Here is a 20873-nt window from a genome sequence, read left to right as displayed (position 1 = left end):
TTAATCTTCCATAAATGGGAGTCTTTCCCGTGACATAGATAAAAATAGGTGGAGTCAATATAAATATTATATCCATATAAACTCAGCAAAAACAAAAAGAAATGTCCTCTCAATGTCAACTGCGTTTATTTTCAGCAAACTTAACATGTGTAAATATTTATATGAACATGACAAGATTCAACAACTGAGACATAAACTGAACAAGTTCCACAGACGTGTGACTAACAGTGTTAAAACGATGTAAGCTGTTAGTGTCTTAACGACCGTTCCACAGGTGCATGTTCATCAATTGTTTATGGTTCATTGAACAAGCATGGGAAACAGTGTTTAAACGAAGATCTGTGAAGTTATTTTGATTTTTTTGTCCCTGAACAAAGGGGGGTCAAAATCAAAAGTAACAGTCAGTATCTGGTGTGGCCACCAGCTGCATTAAGTACTGCAGTGCATCTCCTCCTCATGGACTGCACCAGATTTGACAGTTCTTGCTGTAAGATGTTACCCCACTCTTCCACCGAGACACCTTCAAGTTCCCAGACATTTCAGGGGGGAATGGCCCTAGTCCTCACCCTCCGATCCAACAGGTCCCAGACGTGCTCAATGGGATTGAGATCCGGGCTCTTCGCTGGCCATGGCAGAACACTGACATTCCTGTCTGCAGGAAATCACGCACAGAAGGTGCAGTATGGCTGGTGGCATTGTCATGCTGGAGGGTCATGTCAGGATGAGCCTGCAAGAAGGGTACCACGAGGGATGATGATGTCTTCCCTGTAACGTGGACAGTTGAGATTGCCTGCAATGACAACAAGCTAAGTCCGATGATGCTGTGACACACCGCCCCAGACCATGACAGACCCTCCACCTCCAAATCGATCCCGCTCCAGAGTACAGGCCTCGGTGTAACGCTTATTCCATCGACCATAAACGCGAATCCGATCATCACCCCAGGTGAGACAAAACCGCGTCTCGTCAGTGAAGAGCACTTTTTTGCCAATCCTGTCTGGTCCAGCGACGGTGGGTTTGTGCCCATAGGCGACGTTGTTGCCGGTGATGTCTGGTGAGGACCTGCCTTACAACAGGCCTACAAGCCCTCAGTCCAGCCTCTCTCAGCCTATTGCGGACTGTCTGAGCACTGATGGAGGGATTGTGCGTTCCTGGTGTAACTCGGGCAGTTGTTGTTGCCATCCTGTACCTGTCCCGCAGGTGTGATGTTCGGTTGTACCAATCCTGTGCAGGTGTTGCTACACGTGGTCTGCCAATGCGAGGACGATCAGCTGTCTGTCCTGTCTCCCTGTAGCGCTGTCTTAGGGGTCTCACAGCGAGTGTCTGTCCAGCTGAGAGACTATACAACACAGCGAGTGTCCAGCTGACAGACAATACAACACAGCGAGTGTCCGTCCAGCTGAGAGACGATACAACACAGCGAGTGTCCGTCCAGCTGAGAGACGATACAACACAGCGAGTGTCCGTCCAGCTGACAGACTATACAACACAGCGAGTGTCCGTCCAGCTGACAGACTATACAACACAGCGAGTGTCCGTCCAGCTGACAGACTATACAACACAGCGAGTGTCCGTCCAGCTGACAGACTATACAACACAGCGAGTGTCCGTCCAGCTGACAGACTATACAACACAGCGAGTGTCCGTCCAGCTGACAGACTATACAACACAGCGAGTGTCCGTCCAGCTGACAGACTATACAACACAGCGAGTGTCCGTCCAGCTGACAGACTATACAACACAGCGAGTGTCCGTCCAGCTGACAGACTATACAACACAGCGAGTGTCCGTCCAGCTGACAGACTATACAACACAGCGAGTGTCTGTCCAGCTGAGAGACTATACAACGACATTCTAATCAGAGTAGTATTGAGAAGACCATACATCTAATGAAGTATAAGAGCTCTGTCCATCTATCCCCATCTCCTCCTGATAAGACTATCACAGCATATACTATAATAACATTGTTTCATCTATAAAATAATTATTTTGATCTGTAAACAAAACAACAAAAAACCATTCTTACGATGGCCAAATTGTACATAAAATCGTCGAAACTGTAGGATGTAGGCGGAGTTAGAGAAATAAGACAGTAACAGCTGGTGTTCTACTTTGTAGTGGCTGAGCTCAACTCAAAAAAGGATAACAGTCAACGATCCAGGGCAGCCAGGTGGTATCCAGGGCAGCCAGGTGGTATCCAGGGCAGCCAGGTGGTATCCAGGGCAGCCAGGTGGTATCCAGGGCAGCCAGGTGGTATCCAGGGCAGCCAGGTGGTATCCAGGGCAGCCAGGTGGTATCCAGGGCAGCCAGGTGGTATCCAGGGCAGCCAGGTGGTCTCCAGGGCAGTCAGGTGGTCTCTAGGGCAGTCAGGTGGTCTCTAGGGCAGTCAGGTGGTCTCTAGGGCAGTCAGGTGGTCTCTAGGGCAGTCAGGTGGTCTCTAGGGCAGTCAGGTGGTCTCTAGGGCAGTCAGGTGGTAAGGGACTAATAGAATACAGGTGTGTGGTGATGTTATGATATCATGCAAATGTACTAAGGCAGCATCCCCTTTATGTGGCCGTAAACACCCCCCCCCCAAACAAAAGAGCCATGCCTTTTGTGGCCGTTGTGCCCTTGGGCTGGTTATAATAAATTATAAAAATTCAAAGACAACATTAAATCAAGAATAGTCTGATTGGTGACAATAGTAGCCTGTCATTTGTGTAATGAAATATCATCACCTGTGAATGATGCCCAGCTTGTGTCCAGTATGGTAAATCATAGACGCACACCTCATGTAGCCTAGTCCATATGCCTGTATGTTTTGATAAGGTTTGTATCACAACTAAAGCCGGCCAAATAACTTCTTAAAATGAAGCACATTAATCCCCATCTCAGAATCGAATGGTTTTGACCATTTTTAACAGAGAGGAAGAGTAGCGAGGTCTTCCCCAGCAGGTGGGGTTGTTTCTTTTGCTCACCAAGCCAAGAGTTTTTATATAGGGAGGTCAATGAGTGTCCAATCTGGTCCAAAAAAAAAAAATGAAAGAAGAGGAGTGGCCTATTTTCTACGTGAGGTTTATAAATCGAAGATTCTGAATGCTTAGGTTGTTATGAGTATACTGATATAAGTAGGACATGACACCCCGGTCAACTTTAACAAAAACTGGATTTTGGATTTGTCTCGAGATGGCTATAGATATTCATGGGTATAGGTATTCATGGGTATAGATATTCACGGGTATAGGTATTCATTGGGTAGAGGTATTCATTGGGTAGAGGTATTCATTGGGTAGAGGTATTCATTGGGTAGAGGTATTCATTGGGTAGAGGTATTCATTGGGTAGAGGTATTCATTGGGTAGAGGTATTCATTGGGTAGAGATATTCATTGGGTAGAGATATTCATTGGGTAGAGGTATTCATTGGGTAGAGGTAAAGCATCTCGCTCCATTGAATACAGGTGGTTGATGATGTCGACAATCCTCAACAAATATAAATATATATATATCTTTTAAATATTCAAATAAATGAGATGTATCCACCAACCCAAAGAGAATGATTGTTGAGAGCCCTCCGTGCCGCTTTGTGGACAACGACTGCCATTGTTAGGGCGTAGAGACAAGCATCTTTGTCAGTACATCCATAAAAAAAACGCTTCTAGTTTTTCCCCCCCTCCCACTTTGGCCATACAGTGAGTCTCGCAGAAGTGATTCCTCGTTATGAAGTGATCAAGTTAAAGCCTGTTTATTTAAAATGACCATATACTGTACAAGGATTGTTTTAAAGCAAAACCATTGCTGATGATGGTGAACAAACAAATATATATATATTGTAAGCCCTCTTTCAGCAGGCAGGTTATATCCAGATGAGTACAGTCTCCTTTTGCTTACTTTCATTCCAGTAAAATACCATTTTCAACAGCGCATATATTTAAAAAAATATATATATATATATTTTTTTTTTACAAATTTTAAACATAGCAAATTACATAGGTTGTCACCCAACTAATAAAGCCTAATATCACGTAAGCCATTGTAGAATTTGAATGCTGTTGGATGTCAAGTGCAGATCAGTGCGAAGATCAGGAACAGGGTGCCTAGCTCGTGTTGGTCAGCGCGCAAAGCTGGGCACATCTACAGACTGTCACGAGGCTCCTGATACTCCCTGGGGTTGTTAGGCATGCAAAATGACTGATATTCCCTGGGGTTGTTAGTTAGGCATGCAAAATGACTGATATTCCCTGGGGCTGTTAGTTAGGCATGCAAAATGACTGATATTCCCTGGGGTTGTTAGTTAGGCATGCAAAAGGACTGATATTCCCTGGGGCTGTTAGTTAGGCATGCAAAAGGACTGATATACCCTGGGGCTGTTAGTTAGGCATGCAAAAGGACTGATACTCCCTGGGGCTGTTAGTTAGGCATGCAAAAGGACTGATATTCCCTGGGGCTGTTAGTTAGGCATGCAAAAGGACTGATATACCCTGGGGCTGTTAGTTAGGCATGCAAAATGACTGATATTCCCTGGGGCTGTTAGTTAGGCATGCAAAAGGACTGATATTCCCTGGGGCTGTTAGTTAGGCATGCAAAAGGACTGATATACCCTGGGGCTGTTAGTTAGGCATGCAAAAGGACTGATACTCCCTGGGGCTGTTAGTTAGGCATGCAAAAGGACTGATATTCCCTGGGGTTGTTAGTTAGGCATTCAAAAGGACTGATATTCCCTGGGGCTGTTCGTCATGCAAAATGACTGCTATTCCCTGGGGCTGTTAGTTAGGCATGCAAAATGACTGATATTCCCTGGGGCTGTTAGTTAGGCATGCAAAATGACTTGTAGATCAATGACTGTCAACACTGTTTCAAGCCTAGTTTGACACTGAAGGAGATGACTCATCAGTCGTCACAAAATAGGAGGTATTTTAGGAAGGTAGAAGGATAGTAATACGAGCAACAACAACAACAAATATACATCCGCAATTCGTAACGTCCGATTGAGACGACATACACGGATTGAATCTAGGCCTAAATTGCACAGTAAGTGGAGTGTTTACCTACCATGTCATAGCCAAGAACTGTAGAATGTAAGTGGAGTGTTACCTACCATGTCATAGCCAAGAACTGTAGAATGTAAGTGGAGTGTTACCTACCATGTCATAGCCAAGAACTGTAGAATGTAAGTGGAGTGTTTACCTACCATGTCATAGCCAAGAACTGTAGAATGTAAGTGGAGTGTTACCTACCATGTCATAGCCAAGAACTGTAGAATGTAAGTGGAGTGTTACCTACCATGTCATAGCCAAGAACTGTAGAATGCAGAAGATGATGGCCAACCCCTTCTTTCCCCACTACAGAGAACAGAGAGAACGGTGTTGTAAATTTGTTATAGCGCATTAGGCCAGTGTGTCCCCCCCCCCCAACTCAGTCCTGGGGTTCCCAAGGAGTGCACATTTTTGGGGGGGGGGGGGGTAGTACTACACAGATGATTTAAATAAATCAATTCATCGTCAAGCTTTAATTTACAAGCATTTCGCTACACTACGCTACACTGCATTAACATCTGTTAACCACGTGTATGTGACAAATACAATTTGATTTGGATCAGCTGTGTAGTGCTACGGCAACAACAAATAATATATATATATATACACACACACACATTTCTGCCCCCCAGTGGGGACCCCTAAAAATGAGTTTGGGGAAACGCTGCCATAAGGTCACGATGTAAGCTACTGTTTCAGAGGCTTTCAGATACTTACCCAGAAAACTGCACAAAGAGTCAAAATGAGACAGAGCTGGAGGCAGAAAGAGGAAAAAATTAATTAAAACAACTTTTTAAAAAAAATATTGATTCAATTAATGAATTATCTGATTAATCTTCTGTGGAGGGATTTACTTCAGATTACCACTCAGCGTTGTGCCTTAAAGGCAGATTAACTTTAAAAGATTGAAATCCGCTTTAGTGAAAACGCCGCCCCCCCCCCAAAAAAAATGCTATGTAATATTTAACAGACACATTGTTGTTGTGTCATTTAAAATAATATTTATCAATTCATTTTTGACAAATATAGACTAATTTAAGAAATGCCTAGCGCTTAGCAACATCGATCCAGCCACATCCCTCAGTTATGGGACTACTTGCAATGATTGTGATATATGTGGTTGTTTAACTTACTTTAGTTGACTAGGACATTACACTTGTGTGTGTGTGTGTGTGTATTATGTATTTTTACCATGTCAAATAAAGTCTAATCGTTTACGATACATAGAGTACAGTAGGTATTCATATTTAATATTATTATTATTATAATGTATTTCATTATCTTGGTTGTTTAATTTACATTAGTTGACTAGGACATTAGAGTACAGTAGCGAGTTACCAGCATAACACAGGTGGCTATCAGTCTGGTGGGCTCAAACATTCTCTTCAGCTGCTTCAGAGGTCCCATCAGGAAACAGGTGCTGTAGACACACGAAGGGAAAACACACCGTTTCTTTGTCATTTTTTATCGTAGAAATAATGTCACATGGATTTGAATATCTATGATTTATAAAGTTGGAAAGACGACTACATACTGATCAAAAGATGACTGGGTAGGGGAGTAGACATGGTTGGCCCAGCCACTGGGGAGCCAGGCCCAGCCCCTGGGGAGCCAGGCCCAGCCAATTAGAATGAGCTTTTCCCCACAAAAATAGTTTTGGCAAGTCGGTTAGGACATCTACTTTGTGCATGACACAAGTCATTTTTCCTTGAAAATAAAAAGAGAGCCGCACACTCTAGGAGCTCAGATGCAAAAATTGAATTTCCAACATTTCGACAGCCAAGCTGTCTTCATCAGGGTATAAGGGTACAAGTAATTTTTTCAACATTTGTTTATTAAGACAGATTTCACTTATAATTCACTGTTTCACAATTCCAGTGGGTCAAAAGTTTACATACACTACATTGACTGTGCCTTTAAAAAACTTGGAAAATTTCAGAAAATTATGTCATGGATTTAGAAGCTTCTGATAGGCTAATTGACACCATTTAAGTCAATTGGAGGTGTACCTGTGGATGTATTTCAAGGCCTACCTTCAAACTCAGTGCCTCTTTGCTTGACATCATGGGGAAATCAGCCAAGACCTCAGAAAAAAATTGTAGACCTCCACAAGTCTGGTTCATCCTTGGGAGCAATTTCCAAATACCTGAAGGTACCACGTTCATCTGTACAAACAATAGTACGCAAGTATAAACACCATGGGACCACGCAGCCGTCATACCACTCAGGAAGGAGACGCGTTCTGTCTCCTAGAGTTGAACGTACTTTTGTGCGAAAAGTGCAAATCAATCCCAGAACAACAGCAAAGGACCTTGTGAAGATGCTGGAGGAAACAGGTACAAAAGTATCTATATCGACTGTAAAACTAGTCCTATATCGACATAACCTGAAAGGCCGCTCAGCAAGGAAGAAGCCACTGCTCCAAAACCGTCATAAAAAAGCCAAACTACGGTTTGCAACTGCACATGGGGACAAAGATTGTACTTTTTGGAGAAATGTCCTCTGGTCTGATGAAACAAAAATAGAACTGTTTAGCCATAATGACCATCGTTATGTTTGGAGGATAAAGAGGGAGGCTTGCAAGCCGAAGAACACCATACCAACCGTGAAGCACAGGAGTGGCAGCATCATGTTGTGGGGGTGCTTTGCTGCAGGAGGGACTGGTGCACTTCACAAAATAGATGGCATCATGAGGAAAGAAAATTATGTGGATATATTGAAGCAACATCTCAAGACATCAGTCAGGAAGTTAAAGCTTGGTCACAATGGGTCTTCCAAATGGACAATGACCCCAAGCACACTTCCAAAGTTGTGGCAAAATGTCTTTAAGGACAACAAAGGTATTGGAGTGGCCATCACAAAGCCCTGACCTCAATCCCATAGATAATGTGTGGACAGAACTGAAAAAGCGTGTGCGAGCAAGGAGGCCTACAAACCTGACTCAGTTACACCAGCTCTGTCAGGAGGAATGGGACAAAATTCACCCAACTTATTGAGGGAAGCTTGTGGAAGGCTACTGAAACATTTGACCAAAGTTAATCAATTTAAAAAGGCAATGTTACCAAATACTAATTGAGTGCATGGAAATGTCTGACCCACTGGGAATGTGACAAAATAAATAAATTGTTCTCTCTACTATTATTCTGATATTTAAATTACTTAAAATAAAGTGGTGATCCTAACTGACCTAAGACAGGGAATTTTTACTAGGATTAAACGTCAGGAATTGTGTAAAACTGAGTTTAAATGTATTTGGCTAAGGGGTATGTAAACTTCTGACTTCAACTGTATACGTGTCATGACGTTGCCCTGTTTGGGTACAGCGAGCACCCTCCCCCTCTCTCTGCACCATCTCCCTCTCTCTCTTCCCCCGACACCAGGCTCTGTTAGGCAGGTCATACATTCCTGGAGGAGATTCTTCCTCATGGCCAGACAGTATAGAGAGAGCAAGTGAGTTTTCATAGAGGAAGGAACCTCACAGAACTTGAGAACTGAAAAATATTAATGTTCTGGAGAAAGTATACACGGTCGGTGAAGTAGCCAGCTAAGAACTGGTCCGTTTGGTACAATTTGGTGAAACTCATGAGACACAATACAGCCACATTACCATAACCCTGTTTATACAAGAGTCTCAGTTGAGGCTTGCATCTAATTGTTGTATAAAATTAATGAGTAAAGATGAAACTATGCAAAAATTATTTAATGTGATTTTAAAACTGTTTAATGAAGGAAACTCCAATTCCCTTTGGAGTTGAACTAAATCATAGGCCCCATGAGCCCAGACATTGATCTGGCGTCGTGGGACAGCCCCTTTCTGCTCTTCCAAATATTCCCACCGTGGGAATTTATCTTCAGACCATGCTTCTCTCAATTATGAGCGGGCTAAGGTTAAAGTAGAGACCAAGCTTACCTCAATTACGAGAGGGCTAAGGTTTGAGCCCATTGCTGAATTCTTAACCATACCACGTGGTTCAACTCTGAGATTATCGAACCGACAGAATAAGAACAAGTCTTTGATATTAATTACTAGTCTGCAGCTAGGAATTCTGTACCATTGAACGCGAAGCCCGACAACCGCCGAATCTATTCTATAACAACATCGCTGAATGTTACTGAATGTTACTGAACGCTGAATGTTACTCTGAACTATCCATTCTAACCACGGCAGAGAGAGAGAGAGAGAGAGAGGGCGGACAAACTCTCCAACAGAAACAAACTTTCCAACAGAGATCATGACGACACACTGAGCGTAAATATATATATATTTTTATTGCAATTATTCCCGAATGACTGAGCATTCATGTGCAAAGGATTAGCATTTCAATTGTTATAATTATCAACTTTGTCGTGTCTCATCTCAGTCGACCCACACTTCCCTTTTGTCCACCAAGCCGCCATGCCGGTTTTGCCCCACTAGGGCACATTCCCCTATCATTTCTTGTAACCATATTTACTTGTTTGTTTGTGTGCATTTCTGTGAATTACTTAGTTAGTAAATAAATTATTTAAGACAATTGATGTATGGATGACTCATAGTGAAGACTGGGTTCGTGCAGATAACTAACAATTGACGCCGTTTGGAATGAGACTAACGTGAGGTAAAGAATAATTCATTAATTAGAAGACTAATTGATCAGATATTAAAATATCTGAAAGTTACATTAGGAAAATTATAACTTTGTAATCTGAATATTTTCCTTGGTGCCCCGACTTCCTAGTTAATTACAGTTGCATGATTAAGTTTGTTTAGAATTTATTTGAAAAATAGGTCTTCAGTTTAATGATGCCAAAGACAGGACACATGTATTTGTATAATGGTTTTATAGGGACCGGCTGGTGGGCCTTGGTATTGATTATGCAACATGAAACGCATGGTTACTTATACACCTGCCTACCTGAATATACGACCTCGCATGGTTACTTATACACCTTCCTACCTGAATATACGACCTCGCATGGTTACTTATACACCTGCCTACCTGAATATACGACCTCGCATGGTTACTTATACACCTGCCTACCTGAATATACGACCTCGCATGGTTACTTATACACCTGCCTACCTGAATATACGACCTCGCATGGTTACTTATACACCTGCCTACCTGAATACACGACCTCAAATTAAAATATGACGGTCTGAGCACTTCAAGTTACTGTGTGGACAAAAGCCCTTGTCTGCATTACAAATGGCACACTATTCCCTACATAGTGTACAATGGGCCCTAGTCAAAAGTAGTGCACTACATAGGGAATAAGGTGCCATTTGGGGGAAAAGGCCCAGTGTAAACATGACACCACTGTTTGTGGTTCAGAACAGTAACCAGGAGTTAGGACACACTGAACCAGTTTCTTTCTTTCGCTGTGGGAACACAGGACGACACAAAGAGATGTCACAGTTCACCGTCCGGTAGGAAAATGATAGCGTGTCAAAACACAGCCACACAAGGTTGCGACGACGCGACACCTGTCTGTGATAACCAATCAAATTCATTTCAGCAAGTAGAAACACACTGGCATGGAAACACTCCCAAATAAGGAGAGAAAAAAAATAAAGAGAGAGGGGAGGAACCAGGCAAGAAGTGTTGGTCCCATGTTTCATGAGTTGAATCACAAAAAGCTTTTCTCTTTCAATTGTTGAGCACAACTTTGTTTACATCACTGTTTTGTGAGCATTTCTCCTTTGCCAAGAAAATACATCCACCTGACAAGTGTGGCACATCAATAAGCTGATTAACCAGCATGATCATTACACAGGTGCACCTTGTGCTGGGGACAAGAAAAAAGGCACTCTAAAATGTGCAGTTTGGTCACAACAACACAATACCACAGATGTCTCAAGTTCAGGGAGCATGCAATTGGCATGCTGACTGCAGGAATGTCCTGACGAATATTTCTGTCTGTAATTTAGTTTTTCCTCACAAAAGGGCTCTTTCTGATTGGCTAGGCCTGGCTCCCCAGTGGGTGTGCCTGGCTGCCAAGTGGGTGGTCCTATGCCATCTAAGGCCCACCCATGGCTACACCCCTGCCGGTCATGTAAAATCCATAGATTAGGGCCTAAAACTTAAAGAGAGAGGGTACCTCATGATAAAATGTAGACCACACGATCTACCAATCGGGTGTGTGTGATATATATATATATATATATATATATATATATATATACACACACACACACACACACATACTCGAATCTTGGAGAGAGTCACGTGTAATACATTTATCTGACAGCTCAACCCCCTCTTGATTCTTAGATAGAGAACTAAACCCTCTTGATTCCTAGATAGAGAACTAAACCCAACATACCTGTTCCATCATCAGGAATTCAATCAAAAGACATTACTGAACTGTGCAAAAATGTCCTGAACCATAGAAACCCTATACCACAATGAATCATAGACAGCTGTACATTGTGTCCAAAGCAACTTACTTACAGTACAGTGAGTGCATGGGGACAAAAAAAATGGTGTGTGTGTGATCCCTGTGGGAAATGAACCTATGACCTTGGTGCTTGTTAGTGTCTTACCTGCTGAACCACACAGGACTACTACACCAAGCTCAATGGGGAACCCGTCCACCGTGCTTCTGTTCTATCTCAACATTTAAAACAACTACTGCATAGTATGACAGACAAACCAAGTGGTCTTACTGACACCTGAAACATAGAAATAGAACCGCTGGGAACAGGGAAAGAATTCTGAATCTAGAACAGAAGTCTAATTCTAGAACAGGGACAGAATTATAATTCTAGAACAGGGACAGAAGTCTAATTCTAGAACAGGGACAGAAGTCTAATTCTAGAACAGGGACAGAAGTCTAATTCTAGAACAGGGAAAGAATTCTAATTCTAAATTCCGTGACTTGGAACAGCCCTCGACAATGAACTGAAATGAGACTTTGGCAGCTACTTTACGGACTGCTACTGAGCACACTCCAAGCTGAGCGACGGGGACAGGAGATCAATAATTGATAGGTCATTTGTAAAGTGTGGACAAAAAAAAGGTCAGGCTCCCCATCAATCACGTTAGCGGAGTAGTATTTACCATTCACATCGACACACAGGTGTTAGAAAACACCAACAACTCCATGTGTCTGTAAATGGATAGGAGGGAACTTACAGTGAAATAACCTCACAATAAATTAGAATTGAAGTGTAATGTAATTTTAAAAATGTAAAAAGTATGAAATAAGTATGCATTTAGTATAGCTTAATTCCTGAATTTCTTGTACTGGAAATAGCTTTGTCGCTAGCTCTGGTAGTAACAACGGTATTGGTAGCAGACCATGAACAAAATGAGTGACTAGACTCACCTGGAGAGTGCAGCAAGGTTACCTAGTGTGTAGAACACAGCAAACAGCTTGGTGCCGTTGGGTAAGAACAGCAGTGCAGTGCCCTTGTTAAAACACACAAAAATGAAATTATTACTACGTCCATCTAGGCATCATCCTACCATCAGTTTGTATGAGCAGTCTGATCAGCTATAAAACTCCTGGAAGACAAGAGGAGAGGTACGCTAGATCAATGTTACCTGGAATTAGGCTATTGGGTAAATAAATATCAGGGAAGTCTAATCATTTAAAATTATAATATTTGTATTGCTTTTGTTGTTTATTTTGAACAAGAACGATCTGTGGGCCTAAGGAAAAGGGTTCCCTGAAATGTTACACGTACAATGTTACATGATCGCCACCTAGTGGTGAAACACCATATCACTTTCTACACATGGACATGCTGGTTCAGAAAAACAGGATCTTTGACTCATTTAGCAATTAATTTTTTTTAAAGTTGATCATATAGTCCAGGGCTCTCCAACCCTGTTCCTGGAGAGGGACCCTCCTGTAGGTTTATATCAGGGCTCTCCAACCCTGTTCCTGGAGAGGGACCCTCCTGTAGGAACAGGGTTGGAGAGCCCTGATGTAAACCTACAGGAGGGTACCTCTCCAGGAACAGGGTTGGAGAGCCCTGATATAAACCTACAGGAGGGTTCCTCTCCAGGAACAGGGTTGGAGAGCCCTGATATAAACCTACAGGAGGGTACCTCTCCAGGAACAGGGTTGGAGAGCCCTGATGTAAACCTACAGGAGGGTCCCTCTCCAGGAACAGGGTTGGAGAGCCCTGATGTAAACCTACAGGAGGGTTCCTCTCCAGGAACAGGGTTGGAGAGCCCTGATGTAAACCTACAGGAGGGTACCTCTCCAGGAACAGGGTTGGAGAGCCCTGATGTAAACCTACAGGAGGGTACCTCTCCAGGAACAGGGTTGGAGAGCCCTGATGTAAACCTACAGGAGGGTTCCTCTCCAGGAACAGGGTTGGAGAGCCCTGCTGCAGGCTATTAGATAAAGGCTCTGTTCTTGTGGAATTAACCCATGGTGTTTAACACCAACCTGACCTGATCCATCTCCTAATGAAAGACTAATGGTGAATACAGATACATGATTCATGTTAGAACATTCCTGAACTAGTAGAATCAATGATGAACAAAAGGGAAATAAATAAATAAAAATATATATATATATATATATATATATATGGCCTCTGTTATGAATGGCTGTTACCAGTTTTGTTAACACGGTGTGAATAATCAGTCTCCAGAGTTGTTATCAGTACAATCCTTCTGTAGGCCAGCCCATAACCACACTAACAGAGGAGACAACTGTTCTGTAGGCAGGCCAGCCCATAACCACACTAACAGAGGGGTAAGTTGCAGATACAGTGTGGGCAGCACTGTCCACTGTGAGTAAGGTTTTACTTTTGTTTCTCTGACACAGAGACTGAACTCATGGACCTACTCACATGGGGGTGAGATCCCCCACAGAAATAAGAAAAGGTAAACAAATCACGTCAACCAGCTGTCCAAACAACGGTGGAAATGGACTCTAGAACAAGCTCCAGGTTAACTTGGTTGGACAAGGAAATGCTGAATAACCTTATGGCTTGATAGAGGACACTGCTGTGGTTTACTGTAGAGTACAGTCATCACTGGTATCATGATGTGGTTTACTGTAGAGTACAGTCATCACTGGTATCATGCTGGGGTTTACTGTAGAGTACAGTCATCACTGGTATCATGCTGTGGTTTACTGTAGAGTACAGTCATCACTGGTATCATGCTGTGGTTTACTGTAGAGTACAGTCATCACTGGTATCATGCTGTGGTTTACTGCAGAGTACAGTCATCACTGGTATCATGATGTGGTTTACTGTAGAGTACAGTCATCACTGGTATCATGATGTGGTTTACTGCAGAGTACAGTCATCACTGGTATCATGATGTGGTTTACTGCAGAGTACAGTCATCACTGGTATCATGCTGTGGTTTACTGCAGAGTACTGGTATCATGATGTGGTTTACTGTAGAGTACAGTCATCACTGGTATCATGCTGTGGTTTACTGCAGAGTACAGTCATCACTGGTATCATGATGTGGACAGATACTTGTTTGTTGAGGTGGATGGCAGAAGTAGAATACTGTAGTGTGCACGAGGAAGAAAATCTGATAAGAAAGTGCTTTGTGGACGGAAACAGCCGTGGGCATTGGAAGGGAAAGGGGGGGGGGGGAATGTGCAACCAAACATTACAGAAAGTGAAACAATAATAACTATTTTCTAGAACAAAGTTGCTTTACTAAAAAAAATGTCAACAACACACAAACTCACGAAACTAGCGCCGTGGTTCAGACAGACAAGCCAGGAGGGCCTGTAAAACAGTCTCAGAGTAGTATTGATCTCTGATCAGTTTGGCCTTTTAGATTAGAATTTATGCGGTTATATGGACGGGGGGGGGGGGGGGGGGGGGGGGGGGGGGGGGGGGGGGGGGGGGGGGGGGGGGCTGGCTCCTATAGGCTGGTTAGCTGACGTCGTCACCAAAATGATGCGTGCCAAAGCGGCAGAAGGTATGTTGTTATGGTTCCGGATGGCCAGATAGCTAGCAACAATAACAAAGACGCTGTCATGTTGGGAATGGTAAGTGATCTCCTTCCAGCTAGTCTTGTTCTTGATGCCATGTCTTGTTTTGAATGATGTCACGTCTAAGCTAATATGGCTAAAAATTAGCTAGCTAGTCAACTACTGTAACAATGTATTTGTTAAAGACAAGTAGTCATTGTCTAACTTTATGTTTTCAATAAAAACATTAGAAATTAAATAGTTTAAATTGGGGGCGGCAGGTAGCCTAGTGGTTGGAGCAGCTAGCCTAGTGGTTAGAGCGTTGGACTAGTAAACGGAAAGTTGATGGATCGAATCCCCGAGCTGACAAGGTTAAAGATCTGTCGTTCTGCCCCTGAACAAGGCAGCTAACCCACTGTTCCTAGGCCGTCATTGACTGATTTGCTTAGTTAAACAAATAAAAAAAATATACCATCAATAATCTAAGCCAAACCCTGTCTCTTTTGTCCCACGCATCAGTTTTGTTGCTAAACAACCAACCCATCTACAGGTCTATAGAGTACAGGCCAGGTCAAAAATTGTGCACTATATTAGGGAAAAGGGCACCGTTAGACTCACAGTAACACTGAAATCTCACCAGTATGGAGCACAGGATGCCTGACGCGAAGCATATGACGAACCACTTCACCCGGGTGCTGTAGCTGAGCGTCGAGGCATCCAGAACCTGAGGAGAGAACAATGGCAGGATGTCACAAGACAAGACGGGCAACGACCCAAAGCACAGACCCAGGGTCTCTCTTCCTACTGATTGTTCTACCATGCTGACCAGTGGCAAAGGAGATAAAGTTAGTTAAAGTAAGGGCCATTTTTGTACACACAAAAACATCCAATTACACAAACAGTTACACAAAAACAACATAGTTAAAAAACAAACAAGGGTCGTAGGTTAATTTCTATGACACCAGCGCTAATCAATATTTGTTTCAAGACATCGGATAACACAAGACAGAAAAAGGAAAGCCGTGGTTTTAATGTAAATCAGTGGAGTAGCATTGTTTTTTGAACCAATGTACTGTTTTTGAAGTGTGCATTACTAGTAAGGGGAAATAAACACAATGTCTGCACGTCTTCAACTAAGTGTATCACTAAGTGAATGAATTAGATACAGCCGGTCTTCTTGTGGACGAAAACCAGTGTTCCAACACAAACCTTACCTCATATGATCCACCATCTCCTTATGAAAGCATGTAAAGGAGCAGTGATGCATACAAATACACAGGATTAACGATAAGACATTATTAGTTGTCAAAGCCACACAATTCATTAAGATCTCTAAGGTCAAAACTCTAGTTTTCACCTGAGCAGCATCGGCGCATGCGCGGCTTTACTCCTACTACCTAGTCACCAAACTATTTCAGCACAGTCGACATACACTCAACATAATGTGTATCAATTATGACAAGGTATAGTGTTAGTTTAAATACTCGTGGCGACTAAGAACAAGAAAAGTATGCCTTTGATATCGTCCACGGAAATACACCGCTCGACTCATATGTCAAAGCCAATGTTTCGCATTTAGCAAGTTAGATAGCTAGCAAGCTAATGTAAACCTAGATAAAGTACAACAACATGCTGTGTTACCTGCGCCGTGAGCCCTGCTTCCTCGTTGTCTTCTCGTCCCCCTATCATACTACGAAGCTTGTCCATCGTTGACAATAAATATGTATAAGTGTATTATATTGTTTGGAGCTAAATGATATAGCTAACTAACTTCCGGAGACTTCCCGATTGGGCGTGTCTACGTGTTACCACCTGACAGGAAGCGCGTCCAGCAAAACAGACCGGTTCTTATTTTACCGCAGCTAGCCTTACCAGTCTTGGTTTTATTGTCTATATGCTGTCACGAAAAGTGGCCTCTGCATTTTACACGGATCCAAGAATGGCAGTGGTGAATCGGAAACGTGAAAGTGGCATCGTTGCGACGTCCAATTCTGACGTCTGCCTGTTTAAATTGACGTTTAAATCCGTAGGGAAAGAGTTACAGGACCGGGACATATTTTTTTTTTCACGCCACTTCGATGAATAGTGATTTTCGTAGCACGTTATTAGAGAATTTTCGCTAACCCTAACCTCAGTCTCCTAACCTGCTACTTTAACTGTACTATCCTTCGGCGTAAATTCTCCTAACTTGCTACGAAAAAGAGTGTTTTCCATTTATGGTTAAGGCAGAGAGGAAGAGGTGTATGGAAGCATTTAGGTGCTTATTGATAATTCCAATTTCCTTTCATCTTGTCAAGGCTGGAGGAGGGCACTGTATGGGGGGTTCAGAATTTTCCCGCTGGAGGACGCAGTATGGCGTCTGAGCAGATCATCATTAACTTAATCCGGTTACATCAGCCAATACAATAAAAAAAATACGCCTTTTTATTGGTGTGGGCATAATTCACAAAAACCTCCTTTCCTGCTTACTGAAAGACAAATGTAGAAAAGGCATAATGGCGAGGATACTACATGAATTGACAAATGGCCTACTTTTCTTAATGTACCTCTCAGGGGAGCTGATGATCAATGATGCAGAGAAAGTCTGATATTACTTGATTTTGGAAGTTGAAGCTTAAAGCCCATTTCCAGTTGGGTTGGGCTCAGTAAAACACACCAATCCCTGTCCTAATTTCAACAATGGGTACAAATGTGGTATATTTTGTTTTTTTTTCGTAGTAAATCTCACTAATTTGTGAGATTGGAAACAGGTCATATATATATATATATATATATATATATTTTTTTTTAACACCTTTCCAACTTCAATATCCAAAATGTTCTGGCTGCTCCCATAGGATATAGTAGTTTCAAAAATGTAAAACTCTGAAAGTAGGGCTTTGGTGTTTGTCATTATAATTTTGGTGAGCACTATGCTGGCCAGCCCAAAGGTTCCATTGCCACAATCAAGCTACATTATGAATCAGAATGTCATGGGAATTTTCTACCACAATTAATATGACCAAGAAAAGAGGACCGACTGCCAGACGCGTCTGGAGATAGAGAAGATATTGGCTCAACACTCACCAGCCCAATGAGTAGGTGCAGGAGGTTTAGACTTGAGATCCAAAAGCCTTGAATTCACACAAAATGTGCCTCTAATCCAGTGTTTCCCAAACTCAGTCCTCTGGACCCCAAGGGCTGCACATTTTGTTTTTTGCCCTAGCACTACAAAGCTGATTCAAATAATCAAGCTTTGATAATTTATCAACTGAGTAATTTTATGTAATGTAACTAGGCAAATTGGTTAAGAACAACTTCTTCTTCTTACAATGACTGCCAAAACCAGACGACACTGGGCCAATTGTCTGCCACCCTATGGGACTCCCAATCACGGCCAGCTGTGATGCAGCCTGGATTCGAACCAGGGGATGCAGTGATACCTCTTGGAGCCGCAGTGCCTTAGACCACTGCGCAACTCACCACTTAAGACAAACACCAAAACATGCACCCCTTGGACTGAGTTTGGGAAGCACTGCTTTATCCATATGGAGCAGCACAAGAGCCATTATTAAGTGTTGAAGTCATTAAACCCATAGCTTGAGGGCCATTTACTAAGTGTTGAAGTCATTAAACCCACAGCTTGAGGGCCATTTACTAAGTGTTGAAGTCATTAAACCCACAGCTTGAGGGCCATTTACTAAGTGTTGAAGTCATTAAACCCACAGCTCGAGGGCCATTTACTAAGTGTTGAAGTCATTAAACCCACAGCTTGAGGGCCATTTATTAAGTGTTGAAGTCATTAAACCCACAGCTTGAGGGCCATTTACTAAGTGTTGAAGTCATTAAACCCACAGCTTGAGGGCCATTTACTAAGTGTTGAAGTCATTAAACCCACAGCTTGAGGGCCATTTACTAAGTGTTGAAGTCATTAAACCCACAGCTTGAGGGCCATTTATTAAGTGTTGAAGTCATTAAACCCACAGCTTGAGGGCCATTTACTAAGTGTTGAAGTCATTAAACCCACAGCTTGAGGGCCATTTACTAAGTGTTGAAGTCATTAAACCCACAGCTTGAGGGCCATTTACTAAGTGTTGAAATCATTAAACAAAACAGCACAAGGGCCATTTACTAAGTGTTGAAGTCATTAAACAAAACAGCATGAGGGCCATTTACTAAGTGTTGAAATCATTAAACAAAACAGCACAAGGGCCATTTACTAAGTGTTGAAGTCATTAAACAAAACAGCACAAGGGCCATTTACTAAGTGTTGAAGTCATTAAACCCACTGCTTGAACTGCCATTACTCAGTGTTGAAGTCATTAAACCCACATGCCTGAAACATTTTACCTGCTGTGCTCAGTTCACTATACTATCAACCTGAAGTGCAGCACATCCTCCTGTTTTGTAAAAATAAGTTTGAACGCTGAGCAGTTTACAAGCTACATGTAAAATATAACACCAGAATTGGATGATATAAAATCGACACAAAAATAACAAAACACTATAGAACTGGAGAAAAAGTGCCTTTGACAAATGAGAAGTCAGTATGTAAACCTGCGATGGAAACACTTCATTAATCATAACAGATAGTCATTGCACCATTCTACACTGTATCTACAAGTGATATCAATGCGTTGACAATACATTTTGATATGGTCTATAGTGGTGACAGAATGTCAAAGAAAGCAGAGAGAGAGAGAAATAGAGACAGAGACAGAGAGAGAGAGAGGGAGAGAGAGAGAGACAGAGAGAGACAGAGAGAGAGAGAGGGAGAGAGAGAGAGAGACAGAGAGAGAGAGAGGGAGAGAGAGAGACAGAGAGAGAGAGACGGAGACAGAGAGACAGAGAGAGACAGAGACAGAGAGACCGATTGAGAGAGAGAGAGAGAGAGACAAATTGAGAGAGAGAGACTACTGAAGATGCAGCTTCATCCAACTCACTGTAGTTAGCCAGTAGGTTACCTTGTGCTGCCGTTGTTTCAAAGCTGTTATACTCTATGAAACATGGTTTGAAGTTGAACTGTGGTACAATACTGTACCGAGTCCACCGTCGTATGGAATAAGGGTCTATTAGACATACATGAAGTAAGTCATGGTCAGAGCTAACAAGCCACCACTGAACGACGCATGTCATTTTGTTATTAAACTCAATGGAGAAAAAAAAAAGGTGCAGGGGAATGGCACAAATGGATCTACACACATCTGCGAGTGATGTCACAGAGCTTGTCACAAGTTGGAAATCTAAAAATTCAACAATGAGTGGTTTGAAAGGAATCAGTGGCTAACTGCAAGCACTGCAAAGCAATCATTAGCCTGCTATTCAGTGGAGTGGCTGTGTGGTCCCAAATCTAAGATTAAGGTTTAAAATGATATTACATTCAGCATTGGCCATGTTGTCAATGAAGCATGATTTGTGCCTCGCTCAAAACAACTTAACTCGGAACTGCAAAATCGGACTTTAGTGAGTTCAAGATAACTGGGAACTCGGGGAAAAATGAGCTACGGCTGGGAAAATACGCTTTGAACTTTCATCTAACTCGGATTTGTAAAATCGGGAACTCTGGCTTCTCTAGAGCTACAACCTAAAGATAACTGACGTCATCATGATTCAACTTCTCTCTCTCTCTCCCCCCCCCCCCCCCCCCCCCCACAGAGTTCCCAGTTGTCTTGAAAGCACCATAAATCCAGAGAATGCCAGACTTTGATGACAAAATTTGAGTTTAGTTTAGCACGAGGTGAGTCCAAAAATGTATTGTAGGCTGCTGCATAAATGATGTAATATGCCAGCGAGATGTGTATACTGTAGCTAAGAAAGTAATACTACGTTTATGTTGTGTAGTAAGATGTTAATAGCCCACGTGCCTCACCCTAATAATTTGGTCTATTTTCACCTATTAATTTCGCCTACTGTTCTGACTCGGTCGTGCACATGTTGTCTATAACCTGGTTTTAGAGAAATGTAGTCATTGAATATTGTAAGAGCTTTCATTGTCT

The 20873-nt window shown here is 42.5% G+C and overlaps 1 protein-coding gene across 1 annotated transcript in view; it reads right to left on the bottom strand.

Annotated features, from left to right (window-relative positions):
• Positions 1 to 16799, bottom strand: part of LOC110499501 (vesicle transport protein SFT2A) — a 28946-nt gene extending 12147 nt beyond the window's left edge. The window contains exons 1-6 of the mRNA XM_021576633.2: positions 16540 to 16799; positions 15536 to 15622; positions 12325 to 12407; positions 6352 to 6433; positions 5731 to 5766; positions 5261 to 5319 (exon numbers count right to left, since the gene is read on the bottom strand). Of these exons, the coding sequence (XP_021432308.1) occupies positions 5261 to 5319; positions 5731 to 5766; positions 6352 to 6433; positions 12325 to 12407; positions 15536 to 15622; positions 16540 to 16605 (413 nt within the window). The 5' untranslated portion in view covers positions 16606 to 16799. The remainder of the gene's footprint in view (positions 1 to 5260; positions 5320 to 5730; positions 5767 to 6351; positions 6434 to 12324; positions 12408 to 15535; positions 15623 to 16539) is intronic.
• Between the last annotated feature and the right edge of the window lie 4074 nt (positions 16800 to 20873).

This window comes from Oncorhynchus mykiss, chromosome 20 (assembly GCF_013265735.2).
Source record: "Oncorhynchus mykiss isolate Arlee chromosome 20, USDA_OmykA_1.1, whole genome shotgun sequence".
Classification (NCBI taxonomy): Eukaryota; Metazoa; Chordata; class Actinopteri; order Salmoniformes; family Salmonidae; genus Oncorhynchus; species Oncorhynchus mykiss.
This window is presented reverse-complemented; position numbering and strand designations above follow the sequence as displayed.